Raw genomic sequence first — 21,926 nt, forward strand, 5'->3', positions numbered from 1 at the left:
AGAAACGCATAACAATAAAGGCAACTAATACTGAAATGCAGGCAATATAGAATTTTATTTTTCCAAAATCCTGCCAGAACATTCTGCTGCTATATTAAGCCCAGGGAACCGGAATCACAAGATCTAGGGGATCTCAGACGATAAAGTACCTACACTTGTCTTTAGGCCTCGGGGTTTTCGCCTTATAGACCCACAGCCCATCAGTAGGCGGGGTCTCATTCTCTGGAAATCTTGGCGATGGGAGGGGTGCCCTCCCAGAGATCTTCCGGAAAAGGGCGGGGCTTGCCTTCCGGAACTTTTCGGACAGAGGCGGAGTCTTCTGCCGAGGGCCGTTCGGAGGAAGGCGGGGCCTACCTCGCATCAGGACCAGTCTGGCTGCACCTGCTTCCTTAGCTCAGAGCATCCCTGGAGCATCTTAAGAGGCGACCGCAGCTGGCAACCAGAGACCAGACCGTCGCAGGAGGCGTCCGCCAGATACCTTCCCCTTCCCCTGACCTAGCACTCTGCAGCGGGGGCCTCCGTACTGACCGGAGGTCCCAGAGTTGTCTGACCATTGCAAAAGCATTTATAGCAATAGCCTCTGATTACGACATGGCTGAGATCACCAATATCCGACCTAGCTTTGGTAAGTAGAATCTGGCAAACTAAGCCTGGGGTAGGCGAAACCGTTGCAAAGCCAAGGGAGCCCAGCAGCTGGGCAGAGCGTGAAGCCCAGACCAGGGCCTTCAAGTGCCAGCCCCTCTAGAATCAGGCCTGTGGTGATGGGTAGAATCGGGCCTACGGTGGTGGGTAGCAGGCAGTGTACGGCACCCGAACTTGAGCTATGGGCTGCACGGGCTGAGAAGGCCAGAGCCACACCGAGGGTGGGAAGGTCCAGGATGCTAAAACCTTGTATGGTGCAGTGTCAGCACTGCTGGAGGTGAGAAGCAGAGAGCTTGAGGAGGATGTGAACCCCTCCTTCTGGGGGAGGAGAGGTGAGATAGGCCGAGCCCTTCCCCTTGGGGCACGCAGGGCGGTGCCCCTTCCTCCCCCTCCCACTCCTCAGGGCTCCGGGGGAGGGAGGTGGCAAGGGAGATGGGGCATCAAGATGGCAGCTTGGGGACTGTGGGCTGTGTGGCTGGCAGCCAGGGGAGGCGGCGGCCTCTGGGGAAAGAGGGGTGCGGGGGTGGGGAGCAAAAAGGAAGCCACTCCTTAAGCCGGTCAGCTGGATGCTGGGGCTAGGAGGAAACGTGAGCCCTGCAATTTCTATTCTGCATCGTAATGATGGGGTCCGTCCGTAGCTACCAAATGGCGCTTGGCGCTGCTGGGCTGGGGGATGACGTGATGTCTATTTCTGGGCCTCCTGGCAGCGCCTAGGCTCTTCTTCCCAGGCCTTTGTTCCCTGTTTCCCTAGGCTGGCTTTTCAAAAAGGGGGACTCACCCGCGCTGGTGCTGGCGGGGGCCCGATCCAGGCCGGAGGGGGAGGGGCGAAAAAGGCCGAGCCCGGGGGAGGCCGCTTTGTGTACCAGAGAAAGCATTACGTCATCTCGGAGCTGCTGGTCCCCGACCCAACCCTACAGGCTCCAAGATCAGTTACACTCCCTGGAGCAGAGTGGGGTAGAAAATAGGGAAGCATACGGGAAAGAAAAGCTCGAGAAGCAAGTTTTTCCTCTGGGGGATTCCTCCAAAATGTGCTAGGGTAGCAAACTTCCTGTGCTATGCTTTCCTGGCCCCAAAATAAAAAAGAATTGTCCTGTTTCTCCCTCAGTTCTATCCCAGTTTGTATGGGAGAAGCCAGTGAGAGTTGCTGTCAGCCTAGGGTTCCTCCTTTTCCCTGAAGAGATTCTATCCCTCAGACAATCCAGAAGGTTTGAGCATCCAGACTCCAGTGTTTAGGGTGGGGCCACAATCCAACTAAGAAATGGCTTTTCTCACTCCCAAATAAAAGGTTTATGGAAATGAACAGAACCCAGTGTGCTCTATCCCCTCAATGCCAGGAAGAAGACATCAGATCAGAGAAAGTATAGGATGACAGATCACACCCACTTACTACTGGTTTGCACTGATTCCCTAAGGCTAAATCTTGATTATATTTCTTTCTTCCACTTCACCTTCTGCATTTTTATTCTTTGAGTCCTAAATTTCCAAAATAGATGTCCCTTTTGTCATCACATGAGCACCTCATGATTTTTCTTCTTGCTCTTTCTTTTTCTTCTTATGTCTTCTTGCCAACATATTCTTTTCTTTTAATTGCAGTTCCAGAGTCCTTGGAAAGTTAGATGCTGTAGAGCACAATACACTGATCTCATTTAGAGGGAATGTTAGTGGAAAAAGAAATTATCAGGCCCTTACATACTACATTTTATTTAATCCTTACAAATATCCTCAAGTGTATTCATTATTATATATATTTGCTAGATGAGGAAACTGAGGCTAAGGGAGATAAAATAACTTGGCTAAAGTAAAACAAACTAGTTAGGGTAGTGCTAAGATTTAAACCAATTTCCAGTTGATGCCAAAGTTCATTCTCATTTTACTGTGTCATGCTGGCCTACTTGACAGGGAAAAGCTATTTTAGCAAAGGAAGTGTCAATAAGCAGGGCTGGTCAGAGACTGAGAGAACTGGACAAAGCCCAGATGTGTCTTGCAGATCTTTAAATCCATACAGAGGATCTCCTCTACAGAGAACTGCCACTTCTGACTTTTTCACATCTCATAGAGCACTTCATTTCAAACTCCCTAGCCCTTGAGAGATTCACTGAGCCAACACTCAATTATCCATGACCTTGGAGGACAAAAGCAGCAAGCAGCATGGGTCACTGCAATTTACAACTACTTGAAAACACTCACTTCAGCTTTTAGTTCCAACTTCCTTTTCCCACCAAGCTTTTGACTAAAGCTAGACAATATCTCTGATTTTTCTAGTTCACTGCCTTGGGGGTGGGGGGAGAGAGGCAGGGGTTAACAAATACTAAAATGAAGAAGAAAGTAGGACAAAAGTGGGAAACAAGGTGGAGGAGATCACCTAGGTAATTAACAAGTGGATTCATCCATTTCTCTTTTTTTCCTTCTCTATCCTCCTGAAAGATGAGAATCCTTCTTCTTCTCTTTTACCTGCTCCACCTCTATTTTCTAGCAATAAAAGTTGAGGCATTGTAAGCAGCAGTGGGGATCTCTCAAGATCACAGAGTAATCTATGGTAGAGCCAAAAGGATCCCTCGGATGTCTCCCAACCCAGGCCTTTAGACTCCCTTTCAAATCATTCTCAAAAATATACTTGTCTTGGTGGTTCCCTGCTTTTCTCTTCTCATAGACACAATCAGTATTCGATTTTACTAATCAGTAGCAAGCAGTTTTCAGGAAGTCCCTCATGGGTGAGTGGAGAGCCACTTTTTCAAATTGTGCCTATGCTGATTGACAGTTGAACCCAATCAATTGTTCAAACAAATATTTACTGAGCTCCTGTTAGATGCAAGAGACTCAGGGATTCAAAGATGAACAGGGTGTTGTTTCTGCCCACTCTCAAGGTGCTTACAGCTAAGGCTGCTCCCATTTTGTGAAACCTCTCCCTAACAGCTTTTATTTCACTTGATACTCTGAAAATAAATGCTGTTGTTATTCAGTATGGCCATGGACACAGTCACCTTGGTTTACTTTGTTAAATGGCTTTACTCCTAATCTATATTAATATTTCAAAATGTAACCACTTCTTTTCTTACCTGGTCCCAACTTTCATAGAACCATGGAATGTTTGAAGTAGAAAGAATTTCAGAGACATTTATTCCAATCCTCATTAAAGAAATCTTTTTTAGAATATGCCTGACCAAGGTGATCCAATCTCTGAAAGTTTTCAAATGGAGATTCACTGCCTCCTGAAGCCATCTGGGCCACTGAGAGGCAGTTCTAAAAATAATTTGATTCTTTTCATTGAGTCAAATCTGTCTTCCTGTAGCCTGTACGCACTGGTGTTAGACCTGCCCTCCAAAGTAAAATCGCATCAGACCTTCTTCCAGCAAAATGCCTTAAATAATTGAAGAAAGTTATTATTCCCAGAGCCCTCAGCTCCAGTTCCTTCAACTTCTCCTCACTTGATATGGTTTCCAGGCCCTCTACTATCCTGCTTATCCATAATGTACAGACATTCTGGTGTCAGATAGGCCAGGGTTTAAATCCCATCACTGCCATTTGCTACTATGTGGCCTAGTGTAGATCTGAGTCCCCAGCTTTCTCAATTGTAAAGTGGGGATATAAATGGTACCTATTCAATGAGTTATTTGTTTTGGAGAGAAAAATCTCTAACATGATGCCTGGCAGGGATATCATAAAGGTACACAAAAAATAGCAATTTTTATTCTTGTCAGTACTAGATAGAATACTCCATATGTGTCGTGACCAGTGCAGATGAAATTATACTACCCCTCCTGTGATCTGGACATTGCACTGATAATATAAGTTAGCATCAGCCTAATTATACTCCAAGCTTTTTGTCACCTAAACTACTAAGTTATTTTTACTCACACTCATCAAGTAAGGTCTCCCATTGCCTATCGATAGGTTTTGAAGGGCAAATAGAATTTTACATTTATCCCTGTTATGGGTAATAATATTGACCTCATTCTGTTTTTCCAATCTGTGGAAGCTGTTTTTTATTTTTATTGAGGTATATTTGATTTACAATATTGTGTTAGTTTCTGATGTACAGAATAGTGATTCGATTATATATTTTATATATGAGTATATTATTTTTCATATTCTTTTCCGTTATGGTTTATTACAGGATATTGAATATAGTTTCCTGTGCTATATAGTAGAATCTTGTTGTTTATCTCTTTTACATATAGTAGTTTGTATCTGCTAATCCCAAACTCCTAAAGTGGAAGCTGTTTTGTGTTCACTAATTCATTTGTTCACTGAACACTTACTGTGTGCCACATGGTTCTAGGACCTGGGAATATAGCAGTGAACAAAACAGTCACTATTCTTGTTACAGTTACCTAGTGAGGGAAGACAGACAAATATATGTCCGGGGTAATAAGTGCTATGAAGAAAAATAAAGCAGGGTAAACGGGATATCATCTTACTTGGAGCAGTCAGGAAATGCTTCTCTGATAAGATGAGGTTTGGAACAGAGGCCTGCAGTGAGTGAGGCCGTGAGCCAGGCATATACTTGGTGGAAGGATGTTCTAGGAAGAATCTGGAATATGCTAGAATCACATTTATTTCCTTATTTCCCCTGCCCTACCCAAGACTTACCCTAATGAGTAGTATGGATAACTATAGGCCTTATCTAGATCTTTAAAGCCTAAACTCAATTTGGCTTCAATGAACTTAAGGGGGAGGAAATCCCCAAACCTAATTATCTAAGTCAGGGGCCCGATTTGTGTAGGAAAAGACAAGACTAGAGGAGGGGAAGGAAAAAAATCTGTTTCTCTTTAGTTATTTGTTTACTTAACAAATATATATTAAGTACCTGTTAGGTGTTTTTAGTGCTGGGGATACAGAAATGAGCTAAACAGACAAAATCCTTGTCCTTATGAAACTTACATTCTAGTGAAGACAGACAATAAGTAGTAAAATTATATGTGTGTGTCTGTATATATTCTTATGTGTATGTGTGCGCCTGTGTATGTGTGTGCGTGTGTGTGTGTGTGTGAGAGCGAGAGAGAGCGAAAGAGAGCGAGAGAGAGAGCATGACAAGACATGTAGAGAAAATTAAGCAGGGCCAGGAAGTGTGGGTCTCAGGGGTGGAAAGGTTTACACTTTTAAATAGGGTGGTCAGGGAAGACCTTATTAAGAAGGTGACAAGGTCTGACATTTTCCACAGTCCCTATTTCTCCCTATTTAAAATACTTGTATTTCATATTAAAAGATTTTATTATTTTATCTTAAAACACAAGTATTTTAATTTAATTATTTTATTTTATTTATTTTATTTCATTTCATTATTTTATCTTAAAATACAAGTATTTTAAATACCTGGGAGCTGAAATTTAGAACATATTTCAAGTACTTAGACGCAGAGTTCTTCTACTTCTTACCACCCACCTACTTTTATCACCCTTGGGCACCCTACCAAAACCATCCAAAATCAATCCCACATCCTTCTACCCTACCTGTCAGTCAGTCAGTCCACACAAGCCCACTGTTGCAAACCCTGTGCTGGGTGCTGTGGAATATCCTCCTGAAACCAGACACAGCTCATACCCTTGTGTAACAGTTGAGGTGAATGGGTTCTCATGTAAAAAGGTGACCTATAACAGCTTAGTCGACCTATAGCCGACCTATAGGGCGGCTTTATGTGAAACACAAATCAATATGAGCAAACCATAAGTGCTGAGGGAAGGCCAAGAAAAGAACAGGCAGTCAGGTGGGGCACTTCAGGGGAGGCTTTCTAGAGAAGATAAGTATTTCATCCATGTTTGTTGGAAAGGAAGAGCCATAGATTGGTTGGAGAGGATGGGTGAGGGCATCTCCAAGAGAGGGGAGAAGTTCATAAGCCCAGATGAGCAAGTTTTGCTTTGGAGGCTAGCTTACAGATTAGCTTGGCTCCAGCCAGAAGCACTAAGCAGGGGTGCTCTGGGCAGGGGTTGAGGTCCACCTGCCTTGACACGTCTCTGGTCTCCACCTTCAGATGTGTCACCAGTGGTCGCTGGCCTCATCGGCGCCTCTGTGCTGGTGGTGTGTGTCTCGGTGACTGTCTTTGTCTGGACATGCTGCCACCAGCAGGCAGAGAAGAAGCACAAGAACCCACCATACAAGTTTATTCATATGCTCAAAGGCATCAGCATATACCCAGAGACCCTCAGCAACAAGAAGAAAATCATCAAAGTGCGGAGAGACAAAGATGGCCCTGCGAGGGAAGGTGGACGCGGGAACCTGTTGGTGGATGCAGCAGAGGCTGGCCTGCTGGGCCAAGACAAGGGTCCTAGCTCTGGATCTTGTATAGACCAATTACCCATCAAAGTGGACTATGGGGAAGAACTGAGGAGCCCCATTGCGAGCCTGACCCCTGGGGAGAGCAAAACCACTTCTCCATCATCTCCAGAGGAGGATGTCATGCTAGGATCCCTCACCTTCTCAGTGGACTATAACTTCCCCAAAAAAGCCCTGGTGGTGACAATCCAGGAGGCTCATGGGCTGCCAGTGATGGATGACCAAACCCAGGGCTCTGACCCCTACATCAAAATGACCATCCTTCCCGACAAGCGGCATCGGGTGAAGACCAGAGTGCTACGGAAGACCCTGGACCCTGTGTTTGACGAGACCTTCACCTTCTATGGCATCCCATACAGCCAGCTGCAGGACCTGGTACTGCACTTCCTCGTCCTCAGCTTTGACCGCTTCTCCCGGGATGACGTCATTGGGGAGGTCATGGTGCCGTTGGCTGGAGTAGACCCCAGCACAGGCAAGGTACAGCTGACCAGGGACATCATCAAAAGGAACATCCAGGTGAGGAGGAAGAGTGTGTTGGGGAGGGATGGTAGGTTGGGGGAGAGAAGGGGACAAGTGGGAGGGGAGGGATGAGATGGATGGCAAAGAGGGGCTGTAGAAAGGAAGCTCTTGGCTGTCAAGGTTAAGCAGTGGTCAAAGTAAGACAGAGAACCTGGCAGGTTAGATCTCCTCCAAGAAGCAACTTCGTGAGGAGAGAAGGGCAGGTAGCTTCTGAAATTTCACTTAGCGGTTGGCATCCTGACGCTGCATCCAGCTTGCTTGGAGCAGGCTGGCTCACCAGTCACAGACCCATCACTTCAGGGATAAGGGGGCTAATTTCTTCTCCAAAATGTGTGATCTTCCTCTAGTGAACTTATTTCTCACAGCTGAGAAACTATGAAATCAGTAATTTTCCCCTCAGCTTCCCTTTCCCAACCCAAACCTAGAGATGTAAGTAGTATCATCTGTATGACTTTTAACCATTTTATAAATGCAACTTAACTGCTTCACCCTTTGGGCCCCTTACCGAGGCCCAAACCTTTGCCACAGATACTTCTCTCCCCGTTCCTCCTCTCCTCCTTGTTTGCATTAGAAGGGGGATGAGAGCCCTCCATCCTGCCCTCTCTCCACTGGGCCAGCATTGGCTCTTGAGTTATTTCAGGGATGCAAGAACTGTAACCCCCAGCCCCACTAGTTCATTTCCTCCTCAATCTGGGAGGCAGTGTAGCTCTGCAGTTCAGCACAGGGGCTCTTGATTCAGACTGCCTGGCTTCACCTTCCAGCTCACCACTTTCCAGCTGTGTGATGTGGGTGAGTTACTTAACTCTTCTAAGCTTCTATTTCCCCCTCTGTAAAATGGAGCTGATAATATTGCCTTATGGGTTATGAGGATCAAATGAGATAATATACCTGGCATACTATTGCCCTTATGGAGCTTTTACTTTAGTGGAGGAGAAATACAAAAAAATCTTGGCAGTTATCACATAGTGAGTATGGTAGGTGCTATGAAAGAAGCTGTTGAAATTTTACACTTAGAGTTTCATTCCTTTTTCAGGATTTACCATTAGGAGTTAATAGCAAGGACTTTGAAGTCAGACCTGAGTTTGAATCTAAATTCCACCCGTTAAGTGACCTTGGGCAAGCTGCTTAAATTCTCTAAGTCTCAGTTTCTCACAGGAATTAAGATGATGAATTTACATAATCCCTAGCCCATAGTAAACCTTCAATAAATGGGAACCATGATTATTATTACTATTAATATTTCTATTATTAATAAAGTTTGATCCCTGGGAGAGATATATGATTTGTAGATATTTATATTTTGTTTTGACAAAGTGAAGGAAGACAAGGGAGGCCTGGATCAGTGGAGAAGAGGGTAGAAGGTTCAGAAAGGATAACAGGGCCACTAAAATCAACTGCACTTTTCCCAGAAAGAGCTCTGCCTGTAGATGCTTTGCTGATCTCTTACTGCCTTCTTCAGCTGCAATCCCACGCCGGACTCAGTGGGGAGGCAGGAGGCTCAGGACTGGAAGGAGGCTTCCAGGCCAGCAGGGCTGAGTGTGCAGTGAGCTCCCAGGAACAAGGTTTGGCCACTGCTGAAGGGCGCTGTGCAGTGTGCCAGGCTGGGGAGGGGAGGGGAGGCAGGAAGTGGCTCCCCCTGGACGTGTGTTCTTTTTATTTATTTATTTATTTATTTATTTATGTTTGGCTGCATTGGGTCTTCATTGCTGCGCGTGGGCTTTCTCTAGTTGCAGCGAGCGGGGGCTACTCTTCGTTGCAGTGCGTGGGCTTCTCATTGTGGTGGCTTCTCTTGTTGCGGAGCATGGGCTCTAGGCACGCGGGCTTCAGTAGTTGTGGCACGTGGGCTCAGTAGTTGTGGCTCACAGGCTCTAGAGTGCAGGCTCAGTAGTTGTGGCACACAGACTTAGTTGCTCTGCGGCATGTGGGATCTTCCCGGACCAGGGCTCGAACCCGTGTCCCCTGCATTGGCAGGCGGACTCTTAACCACTGCACCACCAGGGAAGTCCTGGACGTATGTTCTTACCCTCTCTGCTGTGTAGGCGCCTGTCCCACCGCAGCCAGCCCAGCCATGCCATTGCCCAGAGAACCACTGTTGTCACGTGGCCCGCTCAGCTCTACCTCACAGGGGCCGGGGGAGTCCAAACATTTCAAAGACCATTAGAGGCATTTGGTCAGGGCATAAACACTGGTCTGTTGCCAGGATACAATGAGACGTCCCCGAGTCCAAGACAGCAAGAGTTCTTGTATCCTCTGAGGTTGGAGTCAGAAGGCCTGGACAGAAGCTGCAGTAGTGACCTGTCTCATCTCCCTGCATCCCTTCCCCTCTCCTTCCATTTCTTTTCCTCCAGATTCTGCCAACCCGCTCCCCTGATTGCTGACTCCCCTTTATAGCAGCTCCAGTGCTCTACTCCCTGCCTTCATCTAGCTCTCCTCGCAGGGTTGTTCTTTCCCAGCACAGCCTTCCCTGGAGCACTAGCCTGGTAAATCCACCAACTAGCTGGACTCCTTCAGACAGCTCATGCAGTCGCAGCCCACGGCTGACTGTGGAGGATGGCTCTGTACCAAGCTGCAGCTGGGAAGACATTGGCAAGGAAAGGGACTGATTTGGGCTGGGAACAAAACAGCCTCAAATCCAGGACACTGGGCAGGGAGCACAGACAATGGCATTTGCTAAACTGCCAGGGGCTCTTGGGGAGAGCCAAGCTTCTTTCCACTTTATTAACTCCCTTCAGGAGGGATAAGCCGGGGCTGGGATCCTGAGCAACACATCCCCTGGAAGAGGCTCCAGACAGGACGCCCAGAGCCCCTGCGGCCCCACCCCAGAGCCTTGCAGCCTCCTGGGTGTCCTAAGCCTGTTTTCCCCAACCAGTGCCAGTGGGCAGAGCTGTGTTCCATCCTGGGTCGTGGCTGTCATCTCTCTAGTCACTCGTCCCCCTGATCCCCTAGCAGTACAGCCTCCAAATGTCTACCCTAAACCCTCCCTACTGTAGCCAAGAATCTGCCCTTTCTGGATCTCCCCATGGCTCATCAGTTAGAGCTGCTTTGGACTATTCCACACTGTCTGTCAAGAGCTCTTTCTGGTCTGGGTAAGGTACCCCCTTATAATAATGGAGCCAAATGTTCCTGGGCGGAGACTGGTGAGAACTGCATTTCTCTAGACAACCACCCACCCCTAACTGCATTTCCTGACCTTTAGCAGAAAATTCAGCTCTTGTCCTTTCCGTTATTACAGTGCAGTCCAGTTGAAGAAGCCCTGGACTGGTCATGATTTCTGATTCTGTCCATTTCACTGACTAATTCTGGGCAAGCAGTTACCTACTCTGGGCCTCAATCTCCCTCTAGGCTGGATCACGAAGGTTAATGGGGTGACTCTGTGAGAGTACTCAGCTCTTAGGAATATACAGAAAGATATAAGAAGCATTAAAAATTAACACTCAATTATTAATGAAAGAAGTTCACAGTATAAACTCTATAATGCCCAAAACTCTCTGAGCTGGACTTTGGAACTGGATTTTTTTTTTAGTGACAGCTTTTTTTTTTTTTTTCCTAGTATTTTATTCAAATAGAAATAAAAGTGAATTTACATTCCCATAATACATACCCCACAAGGAGAAGGGAGGTGGTTCAGCGAGGCTGGGGTTAAAGAAGAGACAGTGGGAAAGAAGTGATTTACAAGGCCTATAATAGAGAGTTGTTAGACTCCTAATTTCTTCAGGTCATTGTTTCCCAAACCATTTCCTGTCTTTCTACTGCCAGATTGGTGTTCATGACCTGGGACAATGGTCATGGGAATGGTAGGATTCTTAGAATCTCAGATTTACAAGAGACCTTGGAGTTCATCCAGTCTAGTCAAAAAGGACTGAAAAGAAAGAAAAAGGAATGTCAGTTATCCAGGAACAATAAAGAAAATTGCTATGTAAAATAAGTAAATAAATAAAACCACGCACAAAAAAAAGAAAGATGCTCTATTTGTGTATTGGGGAGAAGACGAGGAGGGATGTGATTGAATGTTGAGGTTTTTGTTTCTTTTGTTTTCTCATGACTGTGATTTATGTGGAGGTAGCACTGAGAACTTCTAGCCCCAATAAAGGTTTATTGAGGACGCGTGAGTCCTCCTCTTTGCAAAGATGCTGTGCCTAGAAAAATCACTGTGGGCGGGGCCCTGCTAATTATAAGAACTAGACTTATCCCTCGCCTCAGTATTTCCTTCAGCTGAACGTCTTCTTTAGGACCACTGCTCTTGTTCTTCTTTTCCACGGAGTGAGAAAGGATCCCGCTCTCTGAGAGCAAAGCCTCCCAGCTCTGTCAGGCATGGATAAAACCCTTTCTCCCCCTTGTCCTTCTGCTTGCCTGCCCCCCAACAGGGTCTTTACCTCACTAGGCCAAGGGGCTGGGAAACAGAGTTCGCTCCCAGCCCTTGACAAAGAGCCCTTGACAAAGAGTCATTGACAATGCCGCTTGGAATGGGAATTGGGTGGAAAGAGAAGGGGGGGGGGAGGGGGAGACTTGAAACTCCGGCCTTCAATGCAGAATGGAATGGTATTCAGGTGGTGTTGTGGCTGCAGACTTGGGCATCACAAAGGGGCAGCTGAATGGGGATGGGCGTTCTGCCCATGTAAAATGGCCAAAGGTGAAGGGGGGGTGGTGGGAAGCAGATGGAGAACAGTTGTCTGAGGAGTGATTTTAGGGGAGGAAATTATTGTGAAGGTAACCAGAAGTTGTCCACCTTCCCAAAGAACTAAGGAAGGGGCACGGGATTTAAATTAGGATGATTTTGCTACAATGGATGATTTAGGAAACGGTTTTTTTTTTTTTTGAAACAGAGTTTTAAATAAATAACCAGAAAACTTAAGTATAATCTTGTAATCCATGTTATTTTTACAAATAAAACTCTTTTAAAAAAAAATTTTATTTTGGCTGCACAGGGTCTTAGTTGGGGCACGCAGGATCTTTTAGGTGCAGCATGCAGGCTCTTAGTTGTGGCATGTATGTGGGGTGTAGTCCCCGACCAGGGATCGAACCCTGGCCCCCTGCATTGGGAGCACGGAGTCCTACCCACTGGACCACCAGGAAAGTCCCCAAGATTGCATATTTAATATTTAGATACCAATATTCAAGGATGGTCCCAGAGATAGATATCAAAACTAGTTAACATTTCATTATTCATGGAAATGGAGGGGAGCAGTGGCCCAAATAATCCAGAAGTTCTTTCTAGATCAGCACTATCCACTGGATGCTGTGATGGTGGAAATGTTCTATATCTGCACTGTCCAGTATGGTAGCCACTGGCCACGTGTGGATACTGAGCACTTGAAATATGGCCAGCGTGATTGAGAAACTAAAATTTTAATTTTATTTCATTTTAATGAATTAAAATTAAAATTTACATAGACACATGTAGCTAGCGGCTACTGTATTGGGCAGGCCAGTTCTGAATGTTTTAGAAGGCATTTAATTTTCTTTTTCGTGAGGGATTACTTTCCTGATGCCATTTGGCTGTGGCTGATAGTAAAAATGAGTTTACCTTCTCTGTCTGCATTCTGACTCGTCAAAAGGAAGCAGCCCAGAAGTATACTGGTTGGCAAGGGCAACCAGCCTGTGATTTTAAACTGGCTGAGGGTACTTCCCATGGATATAATCAAGAGCCGGCTATATGTTATGGGTAAGGAAGAGATGTGGGGCTTCAATCTAGCAGAGAATACCATGAACATCTTTTTTAAAGTCTATTTTCTTTTGTACTTCAATTTCAAAAGCTAACGGCTAAGTTTAAAGTTCAGTCACATTCAGTACCCTACGAGAGACATTTCCATATGCTCCTGGTATGAAATATAGCCTCAAGAACTTTTTTAAGCCAAATGGAAATATTATCACAGTTCATTCCTCGAGGTGACTTAAGACTTATAATCAAAGCATAAACTATTAGGGTTTTTCCTCTTGTTTTTCACTGATGAGCTAATTAAATTATTTACTGCTGTTGTTCTTTCCTGCACCAGCCACACCTGAGCAGGTAGTGCACTAGCCTGTGAGCTTCTGGAGGGTAGGGGTCTTCTTTGTGCATCATTTCAGCCCTAGTTGCTAGCAGAGTGCCTGGCACTTAGTGAGTGCACAGCAAGTCATTTTGGTGGGTATGTGGCGTATGTAAGGCTGGTGGTGAGTTTGGTCTATTTTTGCTCAATCTAAGAAGAATTCCTCAAGTAGGTGACATTCCTTTGGGGCTATGAAGAATACAAGGAATAGGATTTGATAGTGGAGGAATGATTTGGTCTCGAATTTTTTTTTTTGTCTCAAATTTAACTTATTATGTCCTAAAGTCCTCCTATCCCACCTCCTTTTGTTTTCTTTATCCCAGCCTCATCCCTACTTCCTAAGCTAGAAACACAAGAAATAGTCCTCCATCTCTTCCCTCTCCCCTATATTTTCATCCAATTAGCTGCCCCAACCCAGAAAATCCTGACAATTCTTCCTGAGACATATCCTACCCCAGGTCCATCTCCTCTGCCACAGCCCTGGTTCCAGGCCTCATCATTTCTTCCCTAGCCTGTTGCAGCAGCCTCTTAACTGAGCTTTCTGACTTTGGTCTTTCTCTACTTTAGTTCCTTCTCCAGCTTTCACTCAAATAGTATTATTATTAATATACTAACAACAACAATAACTGTCGCACCTTTGCCTACAGACCTCCTCTTGCCTGGGTGCTGCGGCTGGCTCTGCTCTTTGGTTAGCTCACCCCCACTGCCCTTCACCTTCGCCTGACCCACCTCTCTGGGTTCCTGGCCCGTCCCTCCTGCCAGCACCCCAACATCAGGGACACTCTCGCCTCTCAGCATTCTCTGAACACAGCCTACCCTTTCAGCACCCAAAGACTTTGCACCAGCCATTCTGACGCCCTGCCCCACGAGATCTTCTCTCTGCCCATTGCCTGTGTCTCTTACTCACCCACCATCAACTCAGCCCAGATGTCAGCTGGCAAAGCCTCCCCCTGAATCTCTCAACAGCACTGAGGATTTTTTTGTTTTGGCTGCGTCACATGGCTTGTAGGATCTTAGTTCCCTGACCAGGGATTGAACCCAGGCCCTCGTCAGTGAGAGCACAGACCTACCCACTGGACCACCAGGGAATTTCCAGGCTTCTCACTTTTCTGACAGTAACATGTTTGTTTACATCTCTGTCTCTTCTAGTGCATGATAAGCTCCTTGGGAGCAAGAACTGAGTCCTATCAGTTCTGAATCCCCAGCACCTGGCATGTAATTAGTATCCAGATTTTTTTTCTAATATATATATATATACATTTATTTATTTGTTTTTGGCTGCGTTGGGTCTTCATTGCTGCGCGCGGGCTTTCTCTAGTTGCGGTGAGCAGGGGCTACTCTTCATTGCGGAGCGCGGGCTTCTCATTGCGGTGGCTTCTCTTGTGGCAGAGCACAGGCTCTAGGCGCGTGGGCTTCAGTAGTTGTGGCTCACAGGCTTAGTTGCTCCGTGGCATGTGGGATCTTCCCGGACCAGGGATTGAACCTGTGTCCCCTGCATTGGCGGGCAGATTCTTAACCACTGTGCCACCAGGGAAGTCCTCCAAATATTATTTTAAATGTTCTTGGAGGACTAGAGGTTTTTTTGTTGTTGTTGTTTCAAGCTCAAAATAGAGACTAGCATAAAATTTCAAAGTGGGGAAACAAAGTTGTGGGCATCCGAGGTGGCTGGAGAAGACACTCTGAAGGTAATACACTGGGGCAGGCGAAGCAGGTGTGGATATTCCCCTTGTGAAATGGAGGCACAGACTCCAGAAAGTTCAGGGACTTGCCCAGGGCCAGCTGGTGAGTAATTGGCCAAGTTACTCAAACTCAAGTTTCCTGTCTCCCACTATACAGTCTTCAAAACTTTTTTTATGGCAAGAACCGAATGAGGGACTTCCATGGGGGCGCAGTGGTTAAGAATCCACCTGCCAGTGCAGGGGACATGGGTTCTATCCCTGGTCTGGGAAGATCCCACATGCCGTGGAGCAACTAAGCCCGTGCGCCACAACTACTGAGCCTGCGCTCTAGAGCCCACGAGCCACAGCTACTGAGCCCGCGTGCCACAACTACTGAAGCCTGCGTGCGTAGAGCCCGTGCTCCACAACAAGAGAAGCCACTGCAATGAGAAGCCCGCACACCGTAATGAAGAGTAGCCCCCGCTCGCTGCAACTAGAGAAAGCCCGTGCACAGCAGCAAAGACCCAACACAGCCAAAAATTAAAATAAATAAATAAATTTATTGTTTTAAAAAATTTTTAGAAAAAGAACTGAATGAGAGAATAGGAGAGAATGCACATCTCTGGTACACACTGTGTGCCAGGCACTGTGGTGTTTTACAAATTCTAAATTATCGAATCCTCTTACTAATCCTGGGAAGTTGGGACTATTTTTATCTCCATTTTACAGATGAGGAAGTGGAAGTAGCTTGTCCCAGGTCAGACAGATGAGAAGTAGAGTCAGGATTTGAATCCAGGCCGGTCTGGCTTCAGAGTCTGCGCTCCTAAATACTAGGTTATGCTGTCTCTCCATGCAAATGATTTTATTTAGTATCAGGATTATGATGAGAACATTTCCTTTTTCCTCCGCATGCTTTCTGTGCTGTGGCCTGCTCCCTCTGCCGGGATTCTCACCTGCTCTTTCTTTTCCCCAGAAGTGCATTAGCAGAGGGGAGCTCCAGGTGTCTCTGTCATATCAGCCTGTGGCACAAAGAATGACAGTGGTGGTCCTCAAAGCCAGACACTTGCCGAAGATGGATATCACCGGTCTCTCAGGTAGCAGCTATTTACTTCAACCTATTTCTTTTTTCTCTTTTTTTTTACATTTTTTTTTTAATTGGAGTATATTTGCTTTGCAATGTTGTGTTAGTTTTTACTACACAGCAAAGTGAATCAGCTATACGTATACATATATCCCCTCTTTTTTTGGATTTCCTTCCCATTTAGGTCACCACAGAGCACTGAGTAGAGTTCCCTGTGCTATACAGCAGGCCCCCATTAATTATCTACTTTATACATAGTATCAATAGCGTATATATGTCAATCCCAGTCTCCCAATTCATCCCCCTCCCTTCCCCCCTTGGTATCCATACATCTGTTCTCTATGTCTGTGTCTCTATTTCTACTTTGCAAATAAGACCTAAACGTGTCTATACCAATTTTTTCAGATTCCACATATACGCGTTAATATACAATATTTGTTTTTCTCTTTCTGATCCACCCCACTCAGCATGACAGTCTCTAGGTCCATCCACGTCTCTACAAATGACCCAATTTCATTCCTTTTTATGGCTAACATTCCATTGTATATACATACCACATCCTCTTCATCCATTCCTCTGTCGATGGACATTTAGGCTGTTTCCATGTCCTGGGTATTGTAAACAGTGCCGCAGTGAACAGTGGGGTGCATGTGTCCCTTTGAATTATGGTTCGCTCAGGGTATATGCCCAGTAGTGGGATTGCTGGGTCATATGGTAGTTCTATTTTTAGTTTTCCAAGGAACCTCCATACTGTTCTCCATAGTGGCTGTATCAATTTACATTCCTACCAACAGTGCAAGAGGGTTCGCTTTTCTCCACACCCTCTCCAGCGTTTATTGTTTGTAGATTTTGTGATGATGGCCATTCTGACTGGTGTGAGGTGATGATATCTCATTGTAGTTTTGATTTGCATTTCTCTGATAATTTGTGATGTTGAGCATTTTTTCATGTGTTTGTACTTCAACCTATTTCTATCTGTCCGTGCCCCGCCCACCACTGCCCCTTGCCTGTGACCCAGACACCCCCCCTCCACCTTTCAGGACCCCTGGCACCTCTCATTGTCCACCCATTCCTCTCTCTGTCTACATTCCCTTCCTGATGAATGTAGCTGGGAAGGTGCTTTGGGTAAGCAAATGGGGTCTCTACATTTGGCGAGGTATCCTCAGTGCTATGCATGCACGCTGGGTGCTGTGCCCTTGCTCCAGGTGAGACTCTGCAAAAAGCCTGCAGGCTTTGTTAGTCCCTGTGCCCTTGAAAATGCTTCTTGGTGTCGTGGGGTTTCTTTGGCCCTGACTCGAGGTGGCTGTTCTGTTCCATGCCTGCCTCGTTTCCTTGGCCCCTTGTCCAGGAGGGCAGACGTGTACACAGTCAGTGTACACTTAGTGTGCGATCACTAAAGACCACACGGGGTGGGGGGGTGGGACACCAAGGAGATGAACAGCAGAAGCCCCTCCTCCCCAACCGGAAGCCACCATTGTATAGGAGAGGACTGTGTCATAGGCCTGTCTCCCTTTTTCTGATCTCTTTGGGGGCCCCAGATCCTTATGTCAAGGTGAACGTCTACTACGGCAGAAAGCGCATTGCCAAGAAGAAAACCCATGTGAAGAAGTGCACTTTGAACCCAGTCTTCAACGAGTCTTTCATCTACGACATCCCCACTGACCTCCTGCCCGACATCAGCATCGAGTTCCTTGTCATCGACTTCGATCGCACCACCAAGAACGAGGTGGTGGGGAGGCTGATCCTGGGGGCGCACAGTGTCACAGTCAGCGGTGCTGAACACTGGAGAGAGGTCTGCGAGAGCCCCCGCAAGCCTGTGGCCAAGTGGCACAGTCTGAGCGAGTACTAATCCTCTTCTCCTTGCCTCTAACCCCAGGGCCGGGCTGGGAAGGGACGTGGTGGGGAGAGAGAGAAACAGAGAGAAGTGGACTCAAAACCTCATTTTAGCTGTAGAAGAAAATTTCTTACAAAACAAACCCCACAAAGAACACCCCACATGACCACAGCTGCAGATCAGTTCTTAGCGATGATGATTTTTCTCCTTTGCAAGGCACTAGGAAATCCCTTTTTTTTTTTTTTTTTATGGGGGAAAAAAAGAGAGGGAAAGACCTCTACAAGTCTATATATAAAAATGTAACCTTATACTTGCATGTCTAATACAAACTGAAGAAATTAGCCTAACTGCCAATATCAAGGTACAGATTTTAATCCATGAAAATTGTGTTTTGTGCCGAATTGTATTTGCTGATTACCTGAAATTGGTCTCTTTTTATTGGGCTTCTCTAGAGAGTTATTTTCACTCCCCACCTCTGTGGAAGAATCTTTTGCTCTTGTAAAACCTCATGTTTTTATCATCCCCATCTTTTCTCCCTGTTACCTCTTACATTTCTGCTCTTTGACTGAGCGCAAGGTCCAGAGGTCTGTAGTAAGCCAAGAAACAAAGGTGGAATGGATAAGGCAGGGTTTGCAGGAGAAAGAGTACTTGAGAAATGGGGTATATTTGTTATTAGCTCTCCTGCTATGAATGGGTAAAAGGCAGTCCTTGATTAATTTGTGATCAAGTACACGAAGACATCAGACTTTTAGGTAGAATTTGGGTTTACAAAACTAGATGACTTGTCTAAAAAGAGCTTTGGCGACTTCAAATTCAGCTACAGGATAGTACCAATGAATACATCCAGCTGATCCCAAATGTAGGTATGAAGACAAGGAAAGAAAATGAGATGACTGCCATCTCCCTTTGTAACTGTGTCTGGAAGGACAACCATTCGTTGGTTGATGGGTTAGAAATCATCAGAGTTTTGAAGGATTAAACTGGCCTCTGTTTTTCCAGAAATGCTGAAAACTGAGAAGCTTTAGAGTCTTCTCAAGTAGCTTAGATGAGGTTAGTTTTGCTTTATAAGGAAAAGGGACTTCAGAAATTATTCTTTCTCCTTAAATTTTTCAATCATGGCTCTTAAAAATAACTAAATGAGTAAAATGAGTACCTGTGACTAAATTAATAATAAAGATAACTTGGACTTTTTCAGAACATCCTTTCCCTGAAAACAAAGTGCTTAGTTCTTAGGACTTCTGAATTTCAAGATAAGATGAAGGTATGGGTAACCACAGAGTTCAGTCCTCCTTCTGCCAGTGGACAATAGAGGTTGAGAGAGATTCAGCATCTTGCTGGGGTTACAATTCACATCTCCTTATTCCTAGACCAGCCATGTCTCTTAGAGTTGAGACTTTTCAGATGGCAGAGACTTCACTGACAATAAGTAAGCCTGGATAGGCAGTAGATATTTTTGCCAGCCTGAAAAGGAACTCAAATAAGCAGCAGCTTGAACCAAGGCCTGAAAGATTAGCCAAGATTGAAATTCCACATTCATACAAGAACATCACTATCTGACTTGCTTCTGAGAAGGGAGTTGAAAAGCTGAGTCTCCGTGGAGAGAGTGGTGATGTTGCCTTTGACATTCCCTTAACTCTGTGGATTTAAAACCAATCTGTTCCCCGCCCACCCCCCATTCTTTTTTTTTTTTTTTTTTTTTTTTAACCTGGATTCTTGACAATGCAGAGCAGCAGTTCTGAGCAGGCACAAAGCCCACTCTCTGTTCTTGTCCCTGTCATCCCACATCCCCCATAATCTGACTCACAATCTCATCATCAGTTGGGTTCACACCACCAGTTTCTATCCCACACTCCATGGAATGTAAATACTGTATCATACGTAGAAGAAAATAATTTTTGTTTTCTAAAAATGCATTTTGAGATAGTTTCATGTAAACCTGACAGGAGCACTCTGAAGCCCCATTAGGAAAAATTTTAAATGGTTCCTCTTCATCGCCTTAATGTCTAAAGATCAGAAATCGCTGAGCAACCCGCTTTTGTTTCCTTCCCAGAAACAATGCAAAGCAACAGGTGGAGATAGTCTGGTCTTTGCCCTGCTGTGTGTGCCTCTGTAGCTCCTCCTGACATAAGTCTGGGAAAACAGCCTCACCCAACTCCTCTCTTCCCCACTTCCTTGTAGCTTTATTCCTTGCATTCTTTGGGTCTACTGAGCAGTGGGTGGTGAGGTGGCAGGGAAGGAACCAGTAGTGCTGTAGCCTAGGAGCTGCCTCGGTGTCTTTCTTAGAAAAATGGCAAAGAGGCGGACAGTACAGGGTTCCTCCCTCCTACCTCAGGCCTGATCCATCGTGCCCTTGACTTTGCTGTCCCAAAGTTTCTTAGCTGGCTTTGGCTTTCACATTTGTTCCTCCCAGAGCTAACTGATAAAGGTGGAGGAGGAATGCCTACTCCTAAGAGTCAGTTAAAAGACAAGAGAGTCACATTCTAGCTTTTGCACAAGGCACTCATGGTCAGGAATAGGTTAGGGAATGGTCACTTCTGATTTTCCAAGAGTCAGTTCTTCTCTGCTGATATCTTGATTCCTTTGGGAAGACAAGAGTTTTTCTTAATAACAAGTCCCTTTTATGAGTTAGTCCTTCCTTCAGTTCTTCTCAGTGGAGCACAGCCAAGATGTACATGTTTATGAGTGGTGCTCTGGATGTGAAAACAGATAGAACTGGCTCATGGGACAGGGGCGGCTTGCTCAGGAGAGGGAATAATGCAAGTCCTTTTTCTTGGAAGGCTTTTATTATGGCCACGATAGTGACATTGCCCTCACCGTGCTCCTTCTCCGATGTGGTCGTCTTTCTTTACCTTGTGTCTTCTCTTGTAAAAATGAAACTCAAAAATAAAATAAACGTGTCAAATTAAAAAAAAAAAAAATGAAAAAAATGAAAAAGGTAACATGAATTGTGTGAAACTGCATAATGCTGTAACGCTAACCTACAATATGTAATGCTATCTTGTATGTTGAATTTGTTAATGCACCACACAAGTGCAGAATAAAGACTGATTCACATTAAATAGGCCCGGTGACATCAGCATGATTTTCTTAGAAGCTGGATGACTATGAATGATGTGAACATTCAGACTCCAATAGGATGTTCTAGGGCAAGTTCTCCAAAGCGTGGTCTTAGACCACCTGATTCAGAATCATCTGGGACACTTGTTAAAAAATGCAGATTCCAGGCTCCAGACTGAGAGTCCTTTTTCTAGTCCTTCTGTTTTCCTCTTAAAATGTAATATTTAAGATCATAACCACCAGAGAGAGGGATGATGGTTTTTAGTGCTGAGAATTAGTCTGCCCCTTTAATTGGAAATATTTCCAAAAGTAATGCTGAGACTGGCTGATTCTGTTCTCTTATTTATTCATTAGTCAAGAAATATTTTTTAATTGAGTCTCTATCATATGCCAGGTACTGGGGATACAAGACATTGATGAGCAAGAGTCCTGCATTTGAGGAGCTTAGAAGAAGACAAGCATTAATCAATTAATCACACTAATAAATATTTAATCACAAACTGAGAAATGCCCTGAAAGAAAAGGAACACTGTGTGTACACGCAAGTAGTAGAGAGAAAGGAAGCAAGAGAAAAAGTTTAAAACTTTTTAAAGTTTCAGTTAAGGAACTATAAAACATTTTTAAATTGCAAAACTAACATCATAAGCATATTATAAGAACTCTGGAAAATAGAGAAGAGGAAAAAAAAATCAAGATTCCAAAACCTTAACAACAATTTTGTCTTTAGTCTTATTTCCTGTACATTTATTCCCCTGATACCTTACTCAGGATCATTGTAGAAAACACATAAAATAAAGTACAATTCATAGGAACTGGAAAAAATCCACCTACAGGCAAAC

General features: G+C 45.1%; 2 protein-coding genes across 4 annotated transcripts in view; one reads left to right on the forward strand and one right to left on the reverse strand.

Moving 5' to 3' along the window:
* The window catches only part of GON4L (gon-4 like), a 90,790-nt gene extending 89,338 nt beyond the window's left edge, over positions 1-1,452 (reverse strand). Inside the window, exon 1 of the mRNA XM_036847942.1 lies at positions 1,421-1,452. The gene's annotated coding sequence lies outside the window, so the exon portion shown is untranslated. The remainder of the gene's footprint in view (positions 1-1,420) is intronic.
* SYT11 (synaptotagmin 11) lies at positions 354-21,094 on the forward strand. 3 transcript variants are annotated; one of them, XM_036848006.1, is made up of 4 exons: positions 354-625; positions 6,611-7,428; positions 16,089-16,212; positions 17,735-21,094. In XM_036848006.1, the coding sequence occupies exons 1-4, from the start codon at positions 592-594 to the stop codon at positions 18,043-18,045; spliced, it is 1,287 nt and encodes a 428-aa protein (XP_036703901.1). In that variant the 5' UTR covers positions 354-591; the 3' UTR covers positions 18,046-21,094. The 3 variants fall into 3 exon arrangements, with proteins under 3 accessions (XP_036703901.1, XP_036703917.1, XP_036703909.1); XM_036848022.1 differs by having other exon boundaries at positions 16,089-16,209; positions 17,735-20,957; XM_036848014.1 differs by having other exon boundaries at positions 16,092-16,212; positions 17,735-20,957.
* The last annotated feature ends 832 nt before the right edge of the window (positions 21,095-21,926 follow it).

The sequence above is a fragment of the Balaenoptera musculus genome, chromosome 1, assembly GCF_009873245.2.
Source record: "Balaenoptera musculus isolate JJ_BM4_2016_0621 chromosome 1, mBalMus1.pri.v3, whole genome shotgun sequence".
Lineage (NCBI taxonomy): Eukaryota > Metazoa > Chordata > Mammalia > Artiodactyla > Balaenopteridae > Balaenoptera > Balaenoptera musculus.